The sequence below is a fragment of the Rattus rattus genome, chromosome 10 (genome assembly GCF_011064425.1).
Source record: "Rattus rattus isolate New Zealand chromosome 10, Rrattus_CSIRO_v1, whole genome shotgun sequence".
NCBI lineage: Eukaryota > Metazoa > Chordata > Mammalia > Rodentia > Muridae > Rattus > Rattus rattus.
In genome coordinates, this window is record NC_046163.1 from 58,965,815 (window position 1) to 58,986,643 (window position 20,829).

At 42.8% G+C, this 20,829-nt stretch overlaps 1 protein-coding gene across 4 annotated transcripts in view; it reads left to right on the forward strand.

Moving 5' to 3' along the window:
• Positions 1-3,530: 3,530 nt before the first annotated feature.
• Positions 3,531-20,829, forward strand: part of Lin9 (lin-9 DREAM MuvB core complex component) — a 44,600-nt gene continuing 27,301 nt past the window's right edge. Inside the window, exons 1-6 of one of the 4 annotated variants that reach the window (XM_032915383.1) lie at positions 3,752-3,813; positions 4,330-4,405; positions 10,829-10,861; positions 13,268-13,362; positions 14,230-14,334; positions 19,621-19,754. In XM_032915383.1, coding sequence (XP_032771274.1) covers positions 13,360-13,362; positions 14,230-14,334; positions 19,621-19,754 — 242 coding nt within the window. In that variant the 5' untranslated portion in view covers positions 3,752-3,813; positions 4,330-4,405; positions 10,829-10,861; positions 13,268-13,359. Of the gene's footprint in view, positions 3,814-4,329; positions 4,406-10,828; positions 10,862-13,267; positions 13,363-14,229; positions 14,335-19,620; positions 19,755-20,829 lie in introns of all 4 variants that reach the window. The other 3 variants (XM_032915381.1, XM_032915382.1, XM_032915384.1) reach the window with 3 other exon arrangements.

A 20,829-nucleotide genomic window follows, 5' to 3' on the forward strand; every position in this document is an offset into this window, starting at 1 on the left:
AAAGATGCTTTTATTTTTAATTATGTATATGTATGAGGGGAGGTATGTGCATGAGTACAGTTGCTTTTGAGGCCAGAAGAGTGACAATGCCCTTGGAACTGTTGTTACAGACATTTGTGAATTGATAAGAGTGCTGGGAAACTCTGGTTTTCTGCAAGAATACTATGTACTCTTAACCTTGGAGAGGCTTCTGTGGCCCCTTTTGTTGTTGCTGGAGAGGGTCTCAGGAAGCTCAGTTAATTGTAAACTTGCCGTGAAGATAGGCTTCGAGCTTCTGATCCTCTTGCCTCCACCTGCCAAGTGCTAGGATGACAGGTAGATGCCACCACACCTGGCTAAGATACACTGTGCTGTCATGCTTGTTTATATTCTAAAGCTAAATCTTTTCTATAGAAAAGCTACATATACAGATATAAAGGAAAACCATTCACTATTCTACTATCTAGACATAGTCACCATTAACATGTGTACCTTTTGTTCTTGGTTAAACTATGCATATATACTTGATAAATGGAATTTTACTTTGTGCCAGTCAGAGGACATCTTGTTGGGGTTACTTCTTTTCAACTATGTGGGTTCCAAGGATCAGACTAAAGTCATTAGGTTTGGCATCAAGCACACCTAAAGAGACATTGTCAGTTCTATGATAAATTCATGTGTGTGTGTGTGTGTGTGTGTGTGTGTGTGTGTGTGTTTTCATGTTTGTTTTTGTGATTCTAGGAATAGAAGCCAGGGACTCACAATACCCCAGCTTTTATCTAGGTGTTTTTGTTTTTTAATGACTTAGTGTTCTTACAGGGTATCATTGTGTGGCCATGGCTGGCCTAGCACTATGTATGTCCCACCTCAGCTTAAACTGACAAAGATCTGCCAGCCTTTGCCTCCCTAGTATTGTGTGGCAGATTTTCCTGGGGAAGGGGTGAACAAACATCTTTTCACCCTAAATAGGGAATCAATCACAGACCAAGGCATGATGACCTCCAAAGTCCAGCCTTGTGAACCAGAAAGTTTCACTGGGTTATTTATGGGCACTGACTCAAAACAAGCTACATCACTAGAGGTGACCCCCACATAGGTGACAACTTGTGAAAGCTGGAAACTAGAGCACACTGCAGTCTGCAGCCAACCCAACAGGTAGCAGACTCCTTTCCCAGTGGTTAAGTTGCTCTGAGCTTTTTCCTGAAGGCTCAGCCGTCTCTCTCTTCTACACAGCTCAGCGGGTCTCCGCTTCCATACTGCTTTGGCTGGCCTGCTTCTGCTGGACTTACCCCTGCTTCTTTCAGGCACCTGGGCTTAGTTGAAAGTGACTCTCAGAAATCTTTACACTTTACACACTCTTGGGAGAGAAAGGGGTCTAATGAATCTAGTCTGTTTCAGGGACTTCCTGAAACTACTTTGAGTTGTTAGTTTCCTTACAGAACTTTCCTGCAGTATCTCTTCTTCCCATAGAATAGCTTGTTTCACCTCTCTGAAGACAACTTAAGAAATTTTCCTTCAGGAAACTGCTACACAACATGGGGTACTGGAAGGAGTATACCATCAAGCCAAACATATATTTTAAAGCAAACAAGATAACTTACAAAATCATGTCATCCTGAATTGGAATATACAATTGAAGGAAACTTATCCTATGGTTCATGCTGCTATGGGTAGACTCGTGGTGTCTCCTTCAAAACTCATACTGAAATTTAATCTGCCATTCAACAGTATTAAGAAGCTCTAACCCAAAAAATGGGGTTAGCATGCTCCAGGCAGCTCAGCTGTCTTTGTCTCTTCCACACAGTTCAGCAGGTCTCAGTATGAAGGGTACTCATGCTCTTCCATTTCAGGAAGACAGCACATCCTTCACCCCTGGAGATGTAGCAGCATGATGGCCAGCCATCATGGAAGGAGAGAGCAGCCCTTACAAGCACCCTGAAATTTCCAGAATCCAGAGCCATGAGAAATGAATTTCTGTTGTTTAGTAATTACCAAGCAAGTCACAAGGTACCTTGTCATAGCAGCATAAATGGATGTTAGAGACAAACTAAGGTACTGAAAGGTGTATGAAAACTGCCTCAGAGTAAAATCTGACTTGCTTTGATGTGACAACACCTGTCTACCACCTTTCACACTTCCCCACCCCCCAGAATCCTCCATGTTGATTTCTGCTCTTTTCTCTTCAAGAGGGTTAAATTATTCCTGATCTCATTCTCAAATTGATGAAGACATCCAAGCCCCAAGAAAGACTAGTTTATTCCACCTGTTAAGAGGCAGAATGTGTGCAGAAGGTTCCGGAGGGATTAGATTCACTCAGAAGGCAAAGTTATTTTGTTGTAACTTTTTACTTTCCAAACAACTCATCATCCATTTACCCTGGGCCCAGAGCTGCCAGCACCAATATGCTTCTCTTCCTCTCCCTAGTCTTTTTCCTCAGCCCTTGAAAGGTGGATTTCATTCTGCCCCTCCCACCACCCCAGATTCAGCGGTGCTCCCCATTCTCTAAACTGGAGGCTGTAGTAGTAAACAGCTGAGTGCAAGGAGCCATTATAGGGTCTCTCCACTCTTTAAGCAAGACAATTGTTTTTTGCCTGCATTCTACTGCTGAGAAATTGAAGCACAAGAATTAAGCTTGCCTGGGACTGATTACAAGTAGCAGCACAAGTAGCACCCTCAACTTTCATGCCTGCTGCCCTTTTCTTGACCCTGAAGTCTTCTTCTCTATTGCTTCCCCAAGATTCTGGTCTTTCTCCAATCCACGCCCCACATTTTTGTTCTAGACCTTGCTTAGCGTACTATCTTTTCACTTTTTACTTCGTGGAAGTCGCCCATCCACCTCTCTCTCTCTCTCTCTCTCTCTCTCTCTCTCTCTCTCTCCATTCTCTGATTACTCCCTCCTCATAGAATTGACCCTGGAGATCAACCACGTTTATTAAAATAATTGTTGAAATGCAACCGTGGTTTAAATACTAGAAAGTGTTACAGATGGGAACTGTGAACTGTTTCCCCGGGCTTCTTTCAGCATGGGAGGAATTCTCATCCAGTTTCATTACATTTGGCTAGTGTCACTTGTATCTTCCCCAAGCATCCTTAGTCACTGTCAGCCTCCCAGCTCACTACCGGTCTCGGGTGGAGCGCAGAAGAGAAAGAAAGCAGGACAGTTCACTAGCCCTCGGCCTACACCAACTTGGTGACCTCTCAAGGTCTCGTCCCGGCCGCTCGCAGCTCAGGTTCCGGCACGGGCCGCCCAGACCCCGCGTCTGTGACCTGCAGGCGAAGCGGACGCCGCGGCCTGGGCACTCGGGGGAAGGGGCAGGGACCCAGGCGCCGGAGAAACGCGGTTTGGGGAGCGGAGTACACGTTACTTCGTGCAGAGCTCCCTCCGTGCAAAGCGACCAGGAACCCAGGTCTCGTCCGCCGCGCCCCCCGCCCGGGCCTCCCTCCCGCTCCCCTCAGGAAACAGCCTGCAGTTCCCGCAGCCGCAGCGCGGGCCGCGCGCCCGGAGCGAGCGCAGGCGAGGGGGGCGGCGCGGGCGGGTGCATCGGGGCTGGCGCCGCGCCCCCCGCGCTCGGCCCTACCGGGCCTCTCGGCGAGGCGTCCCCCGTCCTCCTTCAGGCCGGGCCCGGGGTGCAGGCGAGGCCCGGGAGTCCCCCTCCCGCCAGGCTCAAGCAGAGCCGGACGGCCTGGCGGGAGCAGGCGCCGCGGGCCGCGAGCTCCTCATTCGAACCTCCCTCGCAGACAGTCTCCGCCCCACAATGCACCGGGGCGGGCAGCCTTTGAAAAAGCGGCGCGGCTCGTTCAAGATGGCGGAGCTCGACCAGTTGCCTGACGAGAGTAAGTAGCGTCTCAGAGCAGTCCTCCTTCCCGCCGGTTGCTTGTCCCGAGGTCGCACCGGCCGAGTCCGATTGCGGGGCAGATGGGATGGCTGCCAGTCCACCGCGGTCCCCGGTCTTTCTACTCAGGCGCTGCCGCCGCGTCGCCGCCTTTGTTATGGTGTCTGTGTGTCTGTTTCTGGGGTTGTGCGAGCTCCAGCGCCGGAAACCGAAAGCCCGGGAGTCCAGCCTGTCCTGACGGAGTCGGCGGCTGCTCTCCCGGAGCGACTGCTGTCGCCGGCTGAGGTCGGCGAAGAGCGGCCCCCAGTTGCGGGCGCCGTCCTCATCGCCCGCCCGGTTATGTAACTCGCCGGTCGGGGGCCGGGAGGGCGCGGGCTGGGCACCTGGGACACAGCCCCTCTTCATGCCCGGGGCCTCTGGTCTGATCCTATGACAGCTCCTGCTTCTGCAGGCACTTATGATTACTCCCCTGACCCCTCGCGTCCATCCTGGAAGTGTTTTCTTCCGTGTCACACAGGCTTGGCCCCTTCCCCTGGGACTACAGGTGGCCCTGGACCTTTCCGGAGATGATCCAGCCGGGATACAGTGCTGAGGTAGCCCCATCCCCAGACTTCCTCTTGAGTGGATGTGTCTTAAGAATGTGGGGGTGGGCTTTACACATGGATGTGAGCACCGTAGCCTATATGAATGTTATTCTACCTGACACCCACTCCTTTGCGTTGCCTCACTTAACCTTTACTCAAACTCTAAGACAGATGTTCACCTGTCCGCAGACAGTAAAAACACCTATGCTGCAACCTAAGGACAGGGGGACAATTTTTGTAAATTTCATATTGCACATTTTTTAATTGCAAAACGGTCTTGAATCAACACGTACTCTATAGTATGTGTTTGTAGTCCGTGGTCAACAAAAAGCACGCAGGTGTGGTGGTGCACATCTTTAATCTCAGCACTCGGTAGGAAGAGGCAGGTGGATCTCTTGAGTTCGAGACCAGCCGAATCTACATACCACAAGCTCCAGGACAGCCAAGACTACACAGAGAAATCCTGTCTTGGAAAACAAACCCCCAAATCTGAGCAATCTATATTTAGAACGACTGTATCATTTTTATAACATAGAAGTGCTTTGTTTTTTAACCATTTGGGGGTGCCCCAACAGGAAGTCAAGACAGAGAAACCCAGTTGAAAAAGCAAAGGAAACGCCCACACTCTGTGAGATGCATCTGTGGTCAATGCAAACATTCCTTTAAAAGAGAGATACTCCTAATTCTGTTTTCTTTGAGATCATGTATTCCATAATATACTGTCAAGTCAAAAGTTCAGGTTGCCATGCTGATGAAGGCACATATTCAAAGTGTTTGTTTTTAATTTTGGTTTAGACCAGTGCTAAGTCTCAAACTTAAGAACTTTCTTGATGGTGGATGGAGATGTTCACTTTTCTTTTTTTTTTTTTTTTTTTTTTTGGTTTTTTTTTTCGGAGCTGGGGACCGAACCCAGGGCCTTGTGCTTCCTAGGCAAGGGCTTTACCCCTGGGCTAAATCCCCAACCCCTGATGTTCACTTTTCTAGTGTGTAGTGAGTCACCTGTGACTAGATTGGCTCAGGTGCTGGTTTTTTATTTTTGTTTAATATTGACTTATATTTAAATAGCTAATCATGACGTATTGATAGGGCATTATCTATAGACTATCCCCGAGTTTATTGTTCTGGTTTGGAGAATATGGTTGATTGTTATTTAGGATGCTTGCAAATAAAGGTAATTCTAATAAGCAGAATGTTACCTGCCATCTGAAGAGTTTTTTTCTAAGCTGGACACAGTGACATGTGTGTTAACCTCACACATGTGTGCTGAGACAAAAGGATAACTCTAAGTTTGAGGCCAGCCTGGGCTGTACTGTAAGATTTTTCATCCTTTGTGATGAGTATGCTGTGTGACTTCTCAGGACTGTCTCCCCTGCAGTTACAGTGTTGTTGGTCAGCAGCCCCCCAGAGCTGAGCCACCTATGTTTTTTCTTCATGCCTGTGGTGATGGTTAATTTTTTTTTTTGAAAATTTATATTTTGTATATGAGTACACTGTCACTGTCTTCAGACACACCAGAGGATGGCATTGGGTCTCACTACAGATGGTTGTGAGCCACCATGAGGTTGCTGAGAATTGAACTCAGGACCTCTGGAAGAGCAGTCAGTGCTCTAACCGCTGAGCCATCTCTCCAGCCTGGTGATGGTTAATTTTGATAGCTTGATTGCATTATAAATGCCTAGGAGATCAGTAAAGCACACGTCTAGGTGTGTCTGTGAGCATACCTTTGGGAGAAAGCTGTTCTTACTGTTGTTCTTGGAGTTTCCATTGAGGTTCAGATATCAGCTACACTGTTAAACTATGTATAGCTAATTGTGTATATTACGGTGCATTGTCTCTGGTACTTTGGTTGGGGAGGGGTGTGTCTCTCTGTGTGTATCCTTTTTTTTAAGCTAAACTGCTAAACTACACCTTTGTCAAAAGCCGGAATTGCATATTTGATTTGTCAGCAATGACACAAATAAACTTAAAGACTTCACAAAAATGGATCTGAATTTGGAATAATATTAATTAAAATAGAGGATGATTTTTGGAAAGAGAAAGCAATTTCAGTTTGATATGAAGAAACACTAAGTTTTGTTGGTTTTTTTTTTTTTAACAATAAGTTTTTTGTATTTTCCCTCAGTTTAATTAAGGGAACTATGTAGTATATTAGCTAATAGCTCCTGTAACGTCAATTATAAAAGCTATCATTTCCTTCATACTTATTGTGAGTAGGTGTTAGAAGAAAGAAACACACACACACACACACACACAGAGTCCCATTTGCTTTCTGTTCATTTGATCTTTATTTCAGTTGATGTAAGTATGTGATTTTTACGTGTGAGCACAACCTTTGCTCTAAGCTCTTGTGCTTGAACCCTTGCTATTTCATCTCTTAGATGTTGCAGAAGGATCATCAAACTTAAGAGATTTCAGAATTTATCTCAGAAGTCCACCCTAGCACTCAGGTGCTTCCAGGAGCCCCTGTGGTTACATTGTGTTTCCCTGTGACAGAGCAGAAACCTAGTTATCTTTGCTTTCCTCCCACTTCCCATACATAAGCATTTACTGAGTCCTAGAGCTTACTTTCTGCATGTGTCTCAATTCTTACTTTTTATAATCACCCAGCCCAGGTTGTCACCTTTCAATAACTCACTGCCTCCAAGAGGGGTCCAGAGGGGTCCTTCAGAGCAGAAACACCTTCCTCCTGTCATGTTGCATTGTAATCCTTGAGGCAGGGTCTCTATGTGGCTAGCTAGACTCTCAGTCTGTAGACCATGCTGATTTTGAACTTGTAGCAATTCTCCTGCCTCTCCTTCTTGATTGCTAGGATTGTAGGTGTGTGCCATCATTCCCAGTCATCCTCCTGTTTTAAACCTTTTAGTAGCTACCTCTAAGACCCATGTTTCCTGGCTGCTCCCACTTCCCCGTTTATTTTGTACCGCTCTGCTCATTCTCTCTTGAGTTAATTGGACTGTTTTCATTCCCTGTGCTAAGGCATATGCTGTTCTCTAGGCTGCTCTCCCCTCTCTCACTTCCAGTTAACTTCTCCTTATTCTTTAGAATATCATGTTGAGATTTTTTTTAAAAAGCATTTCTGTTATTTTTTTATTATGTGTATATGTCTGTCTTCATGTGGGTCTGTGCATGTATGTAGGGTACATATAGAGGCCAGAGACATCGAATGTGTCTAGAGGTGGATTTACAGGTTTGCAGACCACCCAACATGGGTGCTAGGAACTAAACTCCAGTCTTCTGGACGAGCAAAAGGTGTGCTTTTAACTGCTGAGCCCCCAATTTAAGACTTTGTGGTTATTTTTTGTCCTTTGAGAAGTATGTCTTCTTGAAGTATTCCATAGCATCATGTGACTTCTCAGGGCTGTCTCCCCTGCAGTTACAGTGTTGTTGGTCAGCAGCCCCCAGAGCTGAGCCACTTATGTTTTTTCCTCATGCCTGTGGTGATGGTTAATGTTGATAGCTCGATTGCATTGAGAAACACCTAGGCGATCAGTAAAGCACACCTGGTGTATCCTTGAGCATACCTTCAAAAACATTTAGATCATGAGGTTCTGACCTAATAAATGGATTCATCCCTTGTGGATTCATGTGATAGCTTTATTGGACGTAGTGAAAGGTAGGAGGTGGGGCCTTGTTGGAGAAAGTAGGTCAGTGGGGTCGGCCTTTGGGAGTTTTGTTGTTCCCTAGTATCTTCTGTATTCCCTTTTCTCTTCCTCCTGGCCACCTCGTTAGTTCTCTGCTTTTCCATACCCTCCACACCATGATGAAGTGAACGAATCCTCTAAAATGTTGAGCAAAATAAATCTTCTGAATGAGAAGTTGTTTAGTCAGTCAGTCCCGTCACAGTAATTCAGAAGAACTAGGAACACGAGTGCGTTCCCACCTCTAAGCACAACCCTGCTTTCATCTCACTACACCCCTCTTCCCACCAAGTACAGTGGCCGTTTCCCCTGTTAGAATTCAATTTGAACTAATTTCTTGGGGTTTCTTTTTTTGGCTGGTTTTATGGCTAGTTTTTTCCGATGTTGTTTCCTTGGAAACTTCCCTGACTGCTGTTTATGTTCTTTGTAGTAACTGTCATGAGGTATGATTACTGTCTTGTGTGGTTATTTGTTGTATGTCTCTTCCCACTAGGATACAAACTCTCTGAGATGGAGGCTTTTGGTGGTGACCTCAACTCTAACACTGCTTATGGAAAGCAGTCAGTAAATATTGGTTGAATGTTGAATAAGTGGAACTGGTTAGAGCAAGATTCTAACTTACCCATGTTCACCTGCCTGTAAATTCATTTGTTTAAACAGATGGGTAATTGGTCAGTTAATGTAATGTGAGCCCATCTGAAAATGAGCCATGTGTTGTATACACTGCTCTAAGCATTTGTGCTTATATCTGTTTACTCTCCTTTTACACACAAAGCAGCAGCAGCAGCACAGGGAGTGAGGTGCTTTGTGGGAAATAACATAGCAAGGAAGTAGCAGAGCCAAGATCTAAACAGTAGCCAGCTCAATGTTCTAGAACCTATGCTCTCTTTCTAAAAGAATTATTTTAATTATATGTATGGTATGTATATGTGAATGTAGGTGTTCGAAGAGGCCAGAGGCTTCAAATGCCCCTAGAGCTGGAGTCACAGATGGTTCTGAGCTGCCCAACACACAGGTGAGGGCATTGAACGTGGTTCCTCTGCAGGAGCAGTGCACAGTTTTAGCTGCAGTCATCCCTCCTGTTATTACTGTATTGCCTCAAAAAGAAAAAGGAGTTAAAGGTAGTAAATCAGAATCCTCAAGGTGTAAGCCCCACCTTTGTGGACTAGATGGGTGCCCTTGTAACTTACATCTCATTCTCAGAACCCTGTTCAAATGACCGGTTCAGAGAAGCTAATTCATGAGTGCCTTATATAAAAATAGTCTTTCCTTACCCGCGTCACTCTGTCTTCCTGTTCACTTTTTCCATAGCTCATCCGCACTGGCTTGTACTTGTTTCTTTGCCCTCCTAACTAGAACAGAAGCTCCAGGAGAACATGGACTCTGGCGCATTGCTGTGGGCTCTGTTGCTTGAGCAAAACTACCATGCAGACAGCACTTAGTGTATACCCACGTTTTCCTGGGATGAACTGTGTTTTCTTTGGTGTCTTGGCTATGTTTTCTGTCTACCTTACTGTTTCTTGGTATATTTTTTTTTGAAACTTTCTAGTAGAATTTTTATTTGTTCATTTTGTGTTACTAGTGGTTGAACATAGTAGGCAAGTACTCCCTAGCCCTTAAGGCTTTCTCCCCTATTCTATTCTCTTACCCATGATTTTATGGTCTTTGAACATTAAACTCCAAGCTTTTTTTCCCTATTGAATCTCCTATTTGCACCACTCACTGATCCTACTTTCGTTGTCAGCCGACCCTGTAGCTCTGTGTATCTGTAGGTCACCTGCCATGGGTCCCCTGAAAGCTTTATCTAGTGACTCCCTCTACATTTATGCTAGCCCTCCTTGGGTGTTCAGGAATCTGTTTTTCTGTATGGTTTTTGTTTTTGTTTTAGAGACAAAGTTTCTCTGTGTAGTCCTGGTTGTCCTGGAACTTACTCTGTAGACCAGACTAGCCTCAAAATCAGAGATCCACCTGCCTCTGCCTCCTGAGTGCTGACATTAAAGGTGTGCAACACCACTGCCGGGCTTCCTGAATAGAACTTTGAGCACTAAACATACCTGCATTTGGGACTTTCAAAGGACTTTTCGGCTCTGACAGTCTCTGAATCATGTTTATTTTCTGTTTATTCTGTTACTTCTTCTGACTTTTGTTCCAGTAACATGAGTTTTCTTTCTTTTTTTCCCTCAGTGCTAGAGTACTTTTGAATGAGGATGCACAGTGACTTCTGTCTGTGCTCATTTTTCTTTTTCTACATTTTTCTCTCTTAGGATAATTTCTAACCACTGATACAACTTCCACAGGCCTGCGGAGCCTCTGCAGCCCTTCCTTGAACACAGCCTGCTTATTCCTTTCCTTTCCCAGACAGGGCCAGGCCGTAGTGAGACTCAGCCTGGAGCTCAGGCTTGCCTTGAACCCATGGCAGTCCCCTGCCTCTCATGCTGCACTAGAGACCAGCGCCACTGCTGACGCTTCTTTTGCATATCTGACCAACCGTCATGTCAGACCAAGTGCAGCTCAGACTAAATGGAATGCCAAGTTTTTTTCCTCCAAGCTTGATTATGAAATATTTATTAATTTGGATTAGTTTGCTTGTTGTGTGTGTGTGTGGTTTTTGTTGTTGTTGTTGTTTTGTTTTGTTTTGTTTTGTTTTTTGAGACAAGGCCTTGCTATGTAATAGCATTGTTGGCCTGGAACTTACTATGTAGACTGTAGACCAGGGTAGCCTGGAACTCACAGAAACCGCCTTTAAAGGCGTGCACCACCCTGCCTGGCTGACTTGTTTTATTTTTACTTTCAGGCTCTTCAGCGAAAGCCCTTGTCAGTTTAAAAGGTAAGAATTATGCCTTTCTGGATATGGATCACAATTTGAATATATTTTTTCTTTTCCTTCTGTTACTCATTACTCATTGTATCTTGTAAGTATTTACTTTCACTGATAATTTTAAATGCATATGCTTTTACAGGAAAATGCATCTTTATTTGCTAGTGATTAAGAAAATTTTTAAAACTTTAATTTCCTAAAATTATTAATGAAAGAATATCTTCCTTTGTTTTTGTTTTTTTGAGATGGCTTACAACTCACTGTGTAGACCAGGCTGGCCTTTGCCTCCTGTTTAGAGTCACTGCCTCATTTAAAGACTGCCTCAAGCAGAACTGGGGTGCAGCGGAGCTGTAGGTGCTGGCTTAAGCTCTCAGCTCAGTGTCGTTGCTGTAAATACACTCTGAACAGTCAAGACACCTGTGCTGAGCTTACATCAGTGTTGATTTTTTTTTAAAGAATTATCTTTTAAGAATATTGCATGGTGGGATGGCAGACCGGGAGTGGAGGTAGCGACTAGACTGTAAAAAAATAAAAGTAATTTAAAAAAATATTGAATGTTCTCTGAACTCTTAAGAGTAAGATTTTTGTGGTTTGGTTTTTGTGTCTATTGGTTTGGATTTTGAGACAGGGTCTCACTCTGTAGTGCTGGCTGGCCTGAAGCTCAGTATATAGACCAGACTGACCTCAAACTTCGGGAATCCTCTTGTCTTTGCCTCCCAAGTACAAAGATGACAAGAATGCACCACAGTGTTGGGCTTCTTAATTATTTTGGCTTTTGAGAAGGATCTCATGTAGCCTAGATTGGCCTCAAAAGTTTGTAGCCAAGGTCTGGCTTGGACTGCTAATCCTCCTGTCCCAGGCTCTCTAGTGTTAGGATTACAGAACCACCACACCCGCTCCAATGAACATTCCTTAGGGAAAAAAAAATTAGAGAATGCTGGTAAGCAATTATAAAAAAATAAAAACCATCTCATTCGCATATCTTCAGTTTTAATGTATCTATATTTAAACATATGTCTGTATTTAAATATGATTATTTACAAAAATTAAACTTATTCTTTATTTTGTATGTCTAATCATTTAATTGGTAGGACTTTTTTTGGTTTTCAAAAAACTCCAAAGACATTTCTCTGAAATAAGAAAGATAGCTAAGGGGTTTGGGATTTAGCTCAGTGGTAGAGCGCTTGTCTAGCAAGCGCAAGGCCCTGGGTTCGGGTCCCCAGCTCCGGAAAAAAAAAAAAAAAAAAAGAAAGAAAGATAGCTAAGCATAGTGACCCATGCCTGTAATCCCAGCTGTTTTGGAGGCTAAGGCAGGAGGATTGCTGTGAATTTGAGGTCAGTCTGGGCTATAGAATATTTGACAACACCATCCCATACTATATTAATTTTCCTGTGTTGTGTTTCACATACTGAAGCAAAAATCATCTAGAAACGTCCTTTAGTTAGCAATGTGTGTAGCACATGTTGCAGTCCATCTCTTGGGAAGCACAAATGTCAAAGGATTGCTCCAGGCTCACGGACAGCCCAGTGCCACAGTGACTCCCAGGCCACCCAGGGAATCACAGTGAGATCATGCCTCAGAAAGCAGAAACAGAAGAAATGTCCTCTAATTCAGAATTAGAGGCTTTTATTTTTTATTTTCCATTGTCTTACTTTTAGTTAGAATTTTAAAAAAATGAAATCACTCTTAAGAGAATTGAAGAATTATTAGAAACCTACATCCAAAACAAAAACCTGTATGTTTTGTATAGAAATGAACTACTTTAAGATACATTGCTTTATCATTTTATTAAAAGAATAGGTGAAGTTTTTTTGTATTTTGTTTTTTTAATGTTTTAAAAGTGTAATTGTGTGGGGTTGGAGAGATGGCTCAGTGGTCAAGAGCACTCTGGGCGCTGTTCCAGAGGACCCTCGTTCAGTTCCCAGTACCCAGTGACGACTCAGCAGCCGTCTGTAACTCCTGCTGGCAAAGGATCTGACCGCCTTTTCTGGCCTCTGCAGGGGCAGGACATTCATGTGGTGCTGGACACACAGGCAGCAAAACAGCCATGTATGTCAAATGAATGAATGAGTAGACAGAAATGTATTGTGTGAATGCGGATGTGGGCTCTGGAGTGCTTAATGGGGGTCGGGACAGCTTTTAGGAGCCACTTGTCTCCTACTGCTGCTACTAGGGATTGAACTCAGACTCAGCTCATCAGAGTTTCTCTGCAAGTGCTTTTCCCCTAAGCCGTCTCTCTGGCCTGAGATGTTGTTTGTTGTTTCTAGTAAACTGAATTCATTACAGTCACTTTGTAACCTTTTCACATTAATATATATTTCATATGCTTACTACTACTACTAAAGGGTTGGTGTTCATGATGTAAAATTTGTGAGCCAATACTAAATTTTATCAGTATTAATTATTCATTACAGAGGGAAGTTTATCTAACACATGGAATGAAAAGTACAGTTCTTTACAGAAAACTCCTGTTTGGAAAGGCAGGAATGCGGGCCCTGCTGTAGAAATGGTAAGGAGAGCTCTCCTGTGTGCTAGAGAATCCTCCCTGAATTGTGTGGCTGTGCTGGATACGTTCACATACCAAAAAAAAAAAAAAAAAAATACCAGCTGTAGGTGTTTTCATGTTAACGTGCCATTGAGCAGTATTTGATCTTATTTAGGTAAACTATTTGTAGCAAGATTATCTGGTCACCATTAAGCATTTGTAGTACACACCCACACATGCATACATTTTACCATTATTACTTTTTACAGACAGTCTCACTGTGTAGACCTGACAGGCCTGGAACTCACTGTGTAAACCAGATTGCCTCTAACTCACAGAAATATGCTACGTCTACCACTGGCTCCTGAGTGCTGGGATAGTATTATATACTTTTGATATTTACAGGTTTTTAGTTCTAAAGATAGTTATCAATGACCTCAAATATAGCATGGATTTTTTTTTTTACAGTTACAAATTTAGTAAGCTCTTGACATCAAATCTAGTATAAAACTAAAGTCATTTATGCATACTTTTCTCAAATGATTTACTGTTCTTGTCTAGCCCAACCCTCTGAGGCAGACATCATGTAATAGCCACTTAGTATTAACCAACATAATTTAAACTGGAATTTCCGGAACATATTTTCCTATCCTCACCGTGCAAGGCTGCAGTGTGCCACAGAAACGTGGTTCTAGTTTCTGTTGGTTATCATTGCAGAAATATCTATTTAAACACTTTGCTAATCTCAGGATGTTTCCATTTGGCTTTGTGTGCTTTTGTTACTCATTTGTATTCTATACTGCTGATAATCTAGCTGTGTTTTCCAGATCTAATTTGCATTTTTGGAACAAAAATGAGAAACATTCATTAAATAAAAAAATTTTTTCATAGCCTTTCAGAAATTCAAAAAGAAGTCGACTCTTTTCTGATGAAGATGACAGACAAATAAATACAAAGTCACCTAAAAGAAACCAGAGAGTCGCAATGATCCCTCAGGTGTGTGTGTTAAAGTTTATTTCATGTGAAGGATATGAATGATTGTGCAGTGTGCTGAGGTTGGTATTTGTTCTCTTACATTTTGAACAGCATTCTTTTAAGAAAGTTTTGCTGCTCAGCAATTATTTTTACTAACTTAGAAAATTCAGTGTTTTGTTGGTTGACATTAAACTAGGTAGGAAGCCAGTCATGATTCTGTATTTAATTAAATATATTAAATAAAATAGACTTGGTTATGTTATTCAGTTTTGAACTTTGTGTGGAGATAAGTGAGGGAAAATGTTTGACTTTATCAAATAAAGTATAATGAACACTATCCAGAGAAGGAAATAGTGCAGGATGAAATAGGATTTCCTTTCTTGTTTTTTTATTCATTGGTTTTTGCAAAGAGGTGCTGTGGCTCAAGCCTATGGTGTCACATATGCTGGCAAGCACTCTACTGTTGAGTTGTTTTATTTTCGTCAAATTTATCCTTATTTATTTATTTGTTTATATATTTTTTTAGAGACAAGGTTTCTTTGTGTATCCCTGGCTACCATGGAACTAGCTGTGTAGACCAGGCTGACCTTGAACTCACATGCCCCTGCCCCCAAGCTCTGGGATAAAAGGCTTGCCCCACCACAGCCTGGCTTATCTAGACAATCTGAGGTCTGTACATGGAACTTGAATGATAGAAGAGAACTGACACCTGCAGGTTGTCCTCTAGCCACTACACACGTGTACACACGCTGTTACATACACACACACAAGAGAAAGTAAACAAATGTAATTTAAAAATTTAAAGTCACAGTGAGCGTGTAATAAAGGAATGAAACTTAACTAAGAAAATGTGATCTTTATCAATTATGTAGTTTTTTCAGACTAACTTTATAACTTCTGATATAACTTTTTATTATACTTTTGTTATTGCCCTAAAGCATTATATACAACTTATCAATACAGTGAATTAAAGTTGAGGTAATTTATTTATCAAGCAAAGGCATGATCTGCAATACACCCTATCAAAAATCTCTTAGTATTGAGACCAGAGATCTCTCTGGAGTTTGGTTGGCCCAGAACTTAGCACTTAGTCTAGGCTGGCCTCGGAATCAGTCTTCCTTGCTTCAGATTCCCAAGTCATAGGATTACAGGTGTGCACCACCATGACCAACTTCTTTATGTTAATGATAAAATATCACGTTCCATAGAACGAACAGAGTGCATCTTGAACTTTTAAAGTATCAAGGACAAATGTACGCAAGTACCTGAGAAGCACAGTAAAGGTGATTTCACTGAAAGTAAAATGCAGATGTGCTATATATTATCAGCTTATACTATAGATACATATACAGAAGAACTGTTAGTCTATTTAAAAATATGTGTAACTCTATAGAAAGTGACAGCACTAGCTGGGCATGGTGGCTCACACTTTTAATCCCAGCACTCAGGAGGCAGAGGTAGTCAGAGCTCTGAGGCCACCCTGATGTATAGCACAAGTTCCAGGACAGCCATGGGAACACAGAAACCCTGTCTGGAAAGTCTGGAAAAACAAAACAGAAAGAAACAGCAGTTTTTATGATTAGAATATTTTTAGGCCAATGAGGTGGCTGAGCAGATAAATGTGTTTGCCACACCAGCCTCGTGACCTGAGCTCAGCTTCCTCTGAATTCTCACCACTGGTTCTCACAGTGGAAACTGTCCTCTGACCTCCAAAACATGTTGTAGCACACATGCCCACACTGACATACACATCATACACATGTGCACAGTACAAATAAATAGCCTTTAAAATGTTTATAGTTTTACATTAAAAAAAATAATTTTCTAAGGTTAGCATGATGCTATATACCTGTAATCCTAACACTTGGGAGGGAGGCTGAAGTAGGAAGATTACCACAGGTTCAAAGCTACCCAGGGCTATAGAGATTATTTTCTCCCTCTTTAAAAGACAAGTTAATTTTCTAAATACAGTCTTTTATCTTAAATTCTAGAACAGAAAAAGACATGAATGAAAAAAAGTGAAATCCAGACCAAGCGCTGTCATTGTAGTGATTCTGACCTGTAGTGCATCCTGGGTACCCAGCATGAGCTCCTGGGAAAGCTGGATAAGGAGCTTTTGGAGGAGTGTCTTTGTAGCCAGTCTGTAGATACACATGTTTTCTAAAGTAAAGAGTTAGAGTAGTAAGGTAGCACATGTGTTTCATTTCAGCACTTGGTAAGAAAGGCAAGTAGATCTCTGTGGGTTTAAGACCAGCCTCATCTGTTTAGCAGTTTGGTTAGCCATAGTTATATATTGAAACCCTGTCTCCCCTTTCTCTCCCTCTCCTTTGCCCCTTGCACTCGAGCAGCTTGCTCTCTCTCTCTCTCTCTCTCTCTCTCTCTCTCTCTCTCTCTCTCTCTCACACACACACACACACACACACACAGAGTTTATAATGAAAAAAAAAGATGAAAAATCTACTTTGACCTTAATTCACTCTTCTTTTTTTCTCACTCGGTTAGGGAGACCTTGTGATTAGTTTGATTATCCTTTTAAATACACTTTTCAAACTTTACCTGTTGGAGCCAATGAGATGGCTGAGCAGGTAAGGCACCTGCTGCCAAGCCTGACTCACGGAGTTCAATCCTTAGGACTGACGTGGTGAACCAAATCCCTTAAGTTGACTTCTGAGCTCTACACATTGCCCTTCCCACACATGACAAGCAAATAAATTAGCCTTAAAAGTTAAGAAAATTGGGGTTGGGGATTTAGCTCAGTGGTAGAGCGCTTGCCTAGGAAGCGCAAGGCCCTGGGTTCGGTCCCCAGCTCCAAAAAAAAGAACCAAAAAAAAAAAAGTTAAGAAAATTAACACATTTATACATTGCAAACCTGCTGCCCAATGACCTGGGATGATCTAGGCAATGAGATCAAGGCCAGCCTGATCTATACACAAGTTCTAGGTCACCCAGGACCACATAACAAGACCCTGTCTCAGAAATAGTCCAAAACAGAATTTTAACTATGTGTTTATAGAAATAGATAATTATTGTGATTTTCTTCTCCTTTTTGTCAGTTTGTTTGTGGTATTTTTATGGAAAAAAATTGCCTTGCCTTTAATTCCAGGACTTGGGAGGCAGAGGTAGGCAGACCTCTGGAGTTGGAGGCTCGCCTGGCTACAGAGTGAATACCAGGATAGCCAGGGTTATCTATCTATCTATCTATCTATCTATCTATCTATCTATCTATCTATCTATCTATCTATCTATCGCCATCCATCCATCCATCCAGGGTGTGTGTGTGTGTGTGTGTGTGTGTGTGTGTGTGTGTGTGTGCATGCATGCATAGATGTGTGTGCGTACCTGCCATACTATTTGCATGGTAACCAGAGAGCAGCTTGAATGAATGAATGAATGAATGAATGAGTTCTTTTCTTCCATCATGTGAGTCCTAGGGATTGAACTCAGGTCGTGAGGCTTGGCAACAGGTTCCTTTACTCAGTGAGCCACTGTAGCTGACACTGGTTACTTTATAGGTTCTTTTTCCACCCTTCAACAACAATCAACAACCCACTGACAATCCACTCTGCCTCTCGGGGCCCTAGCATTTATATACCCTCTGAAAGTCCCCAAATGTCACATAGTTGCAGAAACTATCTGCAGCTGGCAAAATCCAGAGCACGAGGCAAATTATAGTCAGCTGCCATGGACAGTCTGAAGTAGCCCCATATCCCGAGCCTGGGATTAAAATGAAAACATATAATAAATAAGCCTGTTTATTTTAAAGAAACAAAAATTCCAAAATTGTCACTAGAAGCCATCTTGCCGGCCCTTTTCTAATAACAGTTAGACTTAAAATTGAAGATTCAAATTGGAGGTGGGGTACAGCGGTGAGGAAACAGCTCAGTGCAGTGCTTGTACAGCATGAGAGCCCCAGGTCAGATAGCCCCAGCACTCACATGAAGGCCTGGTCACGGCAATGTGTGCCTGAGCATCCAGTCAGCCAGTCTGGGCTCTGTGTTCAGAGAGAGAGACAGAGACAGACACAGACAGACACAGACCCAGACCCACCCCGAGACCCTGCCTCTAAAAGTGCAGAGCAGTAGAGGAAGAGCACGGGTTTTCAGTAGCTAGGCAAAGCCTTTGAAGTTATCCTAAGTGCGGTGTTAGCTCTGCTGTTTAGGTCTTGCTGGTTTCCCCACAAGTCATTTTATTTGTCATCTTTCTATTCTGTTAAGAGTTGTGGAGTTTTGTTTTTGTTCTTCTGGTAGATGCTATCACTGCAATACTCTCACTATGTCGTGCGGTCTGATCTTGACTCATGCACCCTGGGAATGATAATTGTTCAATATCTTTATCCTCAGTGGAAGTAATCATATGACTGTCTTGCTTTGCTTTATTAATAATCATGAATGACATCAAGAGCTTCCCCATTGAGTCATTCTGGCATTCCTACCGTGAACTCTACTGTGTTGTATTGGCTTTTTAAAAAACTGTTCTTTCAGTGCTTGAGCTCTTTTTCTTCTCCCCACACCCCTCTACTGGCCGTGTAGCCCATGATGGCATTGAACTTAGCAGTTCTCCTGTCTCTGCCTAGGGACTGGAGTTGCAGGCACACACTACAACGTCTAATAGTGCTGTATAACAAAGTGTTCTCTATTTAGACTTCGAAAACCTTGTTATTCTATAGTGACTGTGGATCTACTGTGTGCCTGCATGTACATGTATGTTCTCAGATCTTTTCTATAGTGTTTTGATGGTTTATGTTGTTGTTTGTTGGTAGGATAAAACCCAGACAAGCACTCCAACACTAAGCTGTACCCCAAACACATAAAGTTCTTACTGGTTTTTCTGACCCTGAAGTCTAGAAGTTTCTTGGGTCTGTTGTTTTTCCTGTATATCTAAACTAAAATCACTTTATAGTTCAGACAGAATGGAGGCAAGTATTCCCTTCCCATTTAAAGTATAAAACTTGAGGCTTTAGCTTTTTTAAAAAAATAATAAATTTAATGTGTTGTATTAGTGTGTGTATTAGCGATATGTGTGTGTGTGTGTGTGTGTGTGTGTGTATGTGTGTGTGTGTGTGTACAGCTTGTGAGAGTCACCTCTCTTTCCACCATGTGATGACCAATGAACTACGTCATCGTTGAGCCACATTGCCAGACTTGGGTTTTACCTTTGTTAATCGGGAGGTCTGTTTAGTAACAGATTCCGTGCGGAATACATCGAATCCTTTTGAGTACTGAAACATTCCCTATCTTTTTATAAATGCGTTCAGTATTGTAACTGTTCATTTTTATCTAATGCTATAATTCAATTTTTTTAATATAGAAATTTACAGCAACGATGTCAACACCAGATAAGAAAGCGTCACAGAAGATTGGTTTTCGGTTGCGGAACCTACTCAAGCTCCCCAAAGCACATAAGTGGTGCATCTATGAGTGGTTCTACTCAAACATAGACAAGTAGGTATCATTGCACGCATCGTCAGTATTGCTCGAACCGACAGTTAACCTTTCAGTGTTATAAGCTGTCACCTCTTCTGTAAATCTCTTTACTTTTTAAATTTTTCTTCTTCTCCCATATAATACATTCTGATCACAGTTTCCCCTCCTTCCTCTCCTCCCAGTCCCACCCTTTCTCTATTTCCCTTCAGAAAAGAGCAGGCCTCCCAGCAATATCAGCCAAACACAGCGTAACAAGTTGCAATAAAACTAGGCACAAACCCCCATATCAAGGCTGGTCAAGGCAACCCCAGTAGGAAGAAAAGGGTCCCAAGAGCAGGCAAAAGAGTCAGAGACAGCCCCACTCTCACAGTTAGGAGTCCAGCAAAATTCGTAAGCTAACAACTCTGACAAATGCAGACAACCTAGCGCAGACCCGTGCAGTCTCCATGATTGTCCATTCAGTTTCCCTAAGTCCCTCTGAGCCCGGCTTACTTGATTCTGAGGGCAGTGTTCTCCTAGTGTTCTCCACCCCGCTGGCTCCTACAGTTCTTCCTCCCTCTCTTCCACGGGGTTCTCCAAGCTCGGAAGGGAGGGACCTGATGGAGAGCTCCAATTTGGGCTGTCTATCCACCTAGTTTTTAGCTCTGGGTCTCCATATCTACTCCTTCAGCTACTGGAGCAAGTCTCTCTGATGACGGCTGGGCTAGGTACCAATGTATGAATATAGCAGCGTACCGTCAGGAGTCAGCTCATTGGCTTTTTTCCTACCCTAGGTCTCCTGGCTTTTTTTTTTTTTTTTTAAAGAGATTTGTTTTTATTTATTACATGTATGTATGCTTGTCTACATGGCTTTATGCCACATGCGTGTAGGTGCCCACAAAAGTTAGGATGTAGGATCCCCTGGAACTGGAATAATAGGCAGTCGTGAGCTGCCACATGACTAGGAGCTGAACCCAGGCCCTGTGCAAGAGCAGTACAGATTATGTATGTATGTATGTATGTATGTATGTATGTATGTATGTATTTATGTATTTTTATTGTTTATTAGCTCTGGCTAGCCTGAAACTAGCTCTGTAGACCACGCTGGAGATCT